The following is a 3,416-nucleotide window of genomic DNA, read 5'->3' on the forward strand; positions in this document are numbered from 1 at the left end:
AGGTCTGGCAGGGTCTGAGGAGAGAAAGCAGAGTTCACATTACAGGTGAGAAGTTTTCTGGCTTCTAGCAGAATGATATTATCACCAAGTTACCATCTCCCTGGGTGTGTGTTTGGGATTCAGATTGGGGGGTGTTTGACAGCCTGGGGGTCACTCTGTAGCTGGCTTTGTGCTGTGTGTTGGGTTGGGGGGGACTGGGGAGGGAGGGGGGGTGAGTATGTTCAGTGAGGACGCCTTTTGCTAACGTGTTGTGTCTGTCTTTGCTGTTTGTAGGGCTTCAGTAGGATGCTGGTTGGGGAGGTGAGTATGTCCTGCAGTGGTGTGGTCTGTTGGCAGTCCGTCCTGCTGCTCATCCTGGGGGCAGTGTTATCCGGCCATACTTCAGGATGTCCGGCTCGCTGTGACTGCTCAGCGCAGGACAGGTCGGTGGTCTGTCACCGCAAACGCTTCATCACCGTTCCTGAGGGAATTCCCACCGAAACCCGCCTGCTGGACCTCAGCAAGAACCGCATCAAGACCATTAACCAAGACGAGTTTGTGGCGTACCCGCTGTTGGAGGAGCTGGAGCTGAACGAGAACATCATCTCAGCGGTGGAGCCTGGGGCTTTCAGTAACCTGCCCAACCTGAGGTCCCTGGGCTTGAGGAGTAACCGCCTGAAGCTGATCCCTCTCGGGGTATTCACTGGCCTCAATAATCTGACCCAGCTGGACATTAGCGAGAACAAGATTGTCATCCTGTTGGATTACATGTTCCAGGACTTGTCCAACCTCAGGTCCCTGGAGGTGGGTGACAATGACCTGGTCTATATCTCGCACCGGGCCTTCAGTGGGTTACACAGCCTGGAGCAGCTCTCCTTGGAGAAGTGTAACCTGACCACCATCCCCACCGAAGCCCTGTCCCACCTGCACAGCCTGGTAGTGCTCCGGCTGCGCTTCCTCAACATCAACGTGATCCCCAACTACTCCTTCAAGCGGCTGTACCGGCTGAAGGTACTGGAGATCTCGGACTGGGTCTACCTGGACACCATGGCCCCCAACTGCCTGTACGGCCTGAACCTGACCTCCCTGACGGTGAGCAGCTGTAACCTGACGGCAGTGCCGTACGTGGCCATCCGGCACCTGGTCTACCTGAGGTTCCTGAACCTGTCCTTTAACCCCCTGGGCGCGGTGCACGGCCACATGCTGCAGGAGCTGCTCCGGCTGCAGGAGCTGCACTTGGCCGGCTCCCGCCTGCACACCGTCGAACCGTACGCCTTCCGGGGTCTCGGTCAGCTCCGGCTCCTCAATGTGTCCGGGAACGAGCTGGTCACCCTGGAGGAGAGCGCCTTCCACTCGGTGGGTAACCTGGAGACCCTGATCCTGGACCGGAACCCGCTGGCGTGTGACTGCCGCTTGCTGTGGATATTCCGGCGCCGCTGGCGGCTGAACTTTAACCGGCAGCAGCCCGTGTGTGCCAGCCCGGAGATGGTCCACGGGAAGGAGTTCAAGGACTTCCCTGACGTGCTGCTGCCCAGTTACTTCAGCTGCAGGCGGGCACGCATTCTGGACAAGGCGCCCCAGACGGTGCGTGTGGACGAGGGGCACACCGTCCACTTCAGCTGCAGCGCGGACGGGGACCCCCCTCCTGTCATCCTCTGGGTCTCCCCCAGGAAGCAGCACATCTCCAGGAAGACCAACGGTCGCCTCACTGTCTTCCCGGACGGGACCCTGGAAGTGCGCTATGCCCAGCTCCAGGATAACGGCAGCTACCAGTGCATCGCCATCAACGCGGGGGGTAACGACAGCACCAGGGCGACCCTCCATGTCCGGGGGTACACCCCAGACTGGGGGCAGCAGGGCAACAAGACCTTCGCGTTCATCACCAACCAACCCAACGACAGCAACGCCAACAGCACCCGCACCTCTGTGCCTTTCCCGTTTGACATCAAAACCCTCATCATCGCCACCACCATGGGCTTCATCTCCTTCCTGGGGGTGGTACTGTTCTGTCTCGTCCTCCTGTTCCTCTGGAGCCGGGGCAAAGGCAACACCAAACACAACATTGAGATCGAATACGTGCCTCGGAAATCAGACGCGGGGATCGGAACCACAGACGCCCCCCGCAAATTCAACATGAAAATGATCTGAGACTCTCCGCTGGCGAGAGATTGCTGCAGACCCCCCCCTGAAAGGGACACACTCTCTCCCGAGGGGCAATCCCCGAACTGCGGGTTGGATGTCAACTGTTTTTGTTTTGAGACTCATCCCCAACCCGTTTGAAGGCGAAATGTCATTTTAGTTAGTTGGAATGCACAATCCGGAATTGCATAGATTCATCTTTTATGCCATTTTTTTCTATGTGAAGGTGATACTGAGTGTCCCACTCTGAGGAAGCCAGTGAACACCAACCCTCAGCCTGTTCCCAGTCAGCCCCTGACCAGGTGGGGCATTTCCAACAGTACAACTGGATTTTGAATTACAGCCCAATTATGCCAGCCTCATTATTACACCTGGGCACCTGTTCCAGGGACCGTTCCAGGTACCAGGCACTGCTCTCTCCTCACAGTGCCCATGAAGCCCAATTGCAGAACTGAGAGTGTGGGAAACCACCAGGTAACCAGGCAGGACAAAAACAAAAAGACACAAAGCATGCACCAAACATTTGGGCTCTGTTCATTTGTTCAGACATTTACTAAGAACAGGAATGGATTTAACAGCCATTGAGTAGAATGTTGAATATCCAGCAAGGAAAACCAAGACACCTTCATCATGAGAGACAGGAACAGAATCCCCCAAGGCAATGATACCATGACCCAGTCACTTCACTCAAGCAACTGTACCCACCCATTTGTAGCTCACACTCCAGCCTCATGTACACTCTCCCGCCATCACTGACTCTGCCCACCCATCCTCACATCCTGACTCATCTCCCTGACATGTTGTCACTGAGTGTACACAGCACATAGCCCCAAATGGAGGCCCCAATCTCATTTTGTAATTCGTGTTAAGTTGGTCCATCAAAGATACTATCTGGTCCCAGTGGGGAAAAAAAGCATCAAGCATAATATTACAACAAGTCAGAACTCTGCCGTTCCCTGACCTCGATCCATCAATGAATGTGTGTGTCCTGATCTGTGATCAGTGCCCAGTGGTCATCGCCACCACCACTGCCCTGAGTATAGGAGCACCTTCCCTGAACTTACCAAACTGCATGTTTGAACACGCCGAGTGTGGGACATCTGGTCTCCAACACTGAGGAAAGGGCCTGAGGAAATGTTCACTCACTTCACTCGAGCTGTAAATATTTAATTGCAGCATTTTTATCAGAACATTCTGTGCACAAATCCCAGGGCGGGCGGGGAAATAAGGAATTAAAGTGAACCCCAGGTGTATCTGACCAGGAAGTGACTCTGTTGCATTTGTGTAAGAAAAGTATA

The 3,416-nt window shown here is 54.9% G+C and overlaps 1 protein-coding gene across 1 annotated transcript; it reads left to right on the forward strand.

Moving 5' to 3' along the window:
- The first annotated feature begins 285 nt into the window (after positions 1–285).
- lingo1a (leucine rich repeat and Ig domain containing 1a) lies at positions 286–2,147 on the forward strand. The gene has a single exon (XM_060853755.1). The coding sequence runs from the start codon at positions 286–288 to the stop codon at positions 2,125–2,127; it is 1,842 nt and encodes a 613-aa protein (XP_060709738.1). The 3' UTR covers positions 2,128–2,147.
- The last annotated feature ends 1,269 nt before the right edge of the window (positions 2,148–3,416 follow it).

The sequence above is a fragment of the Hemiscyllium ocellatum genome, chromosome 42 (assembly GCF_020745735.1).
Source record: "Hemiscyllium ocellatum isolate sHemOce1 chromosome 42, sHemOce1.pat.X.cur, whole genome shotgun sequence".
NCBI lineage: Eukaryota > Metazoa > Chordata > Chondrichthyes > Orectolobiformes > Hemiscylliidae > Hemiscyllium > Hemiscyllium ocellatum.

Bases quoted from the DNA above. Each gene is read 5' to 3' on its own strand.
- lingo1a (XM_060853755.1), top strand. From the start codon at position 286: ATGCTGGTTGGGGAGGTGAGTATGTCCTGCAGTGGTGTGGTCTGTTGG.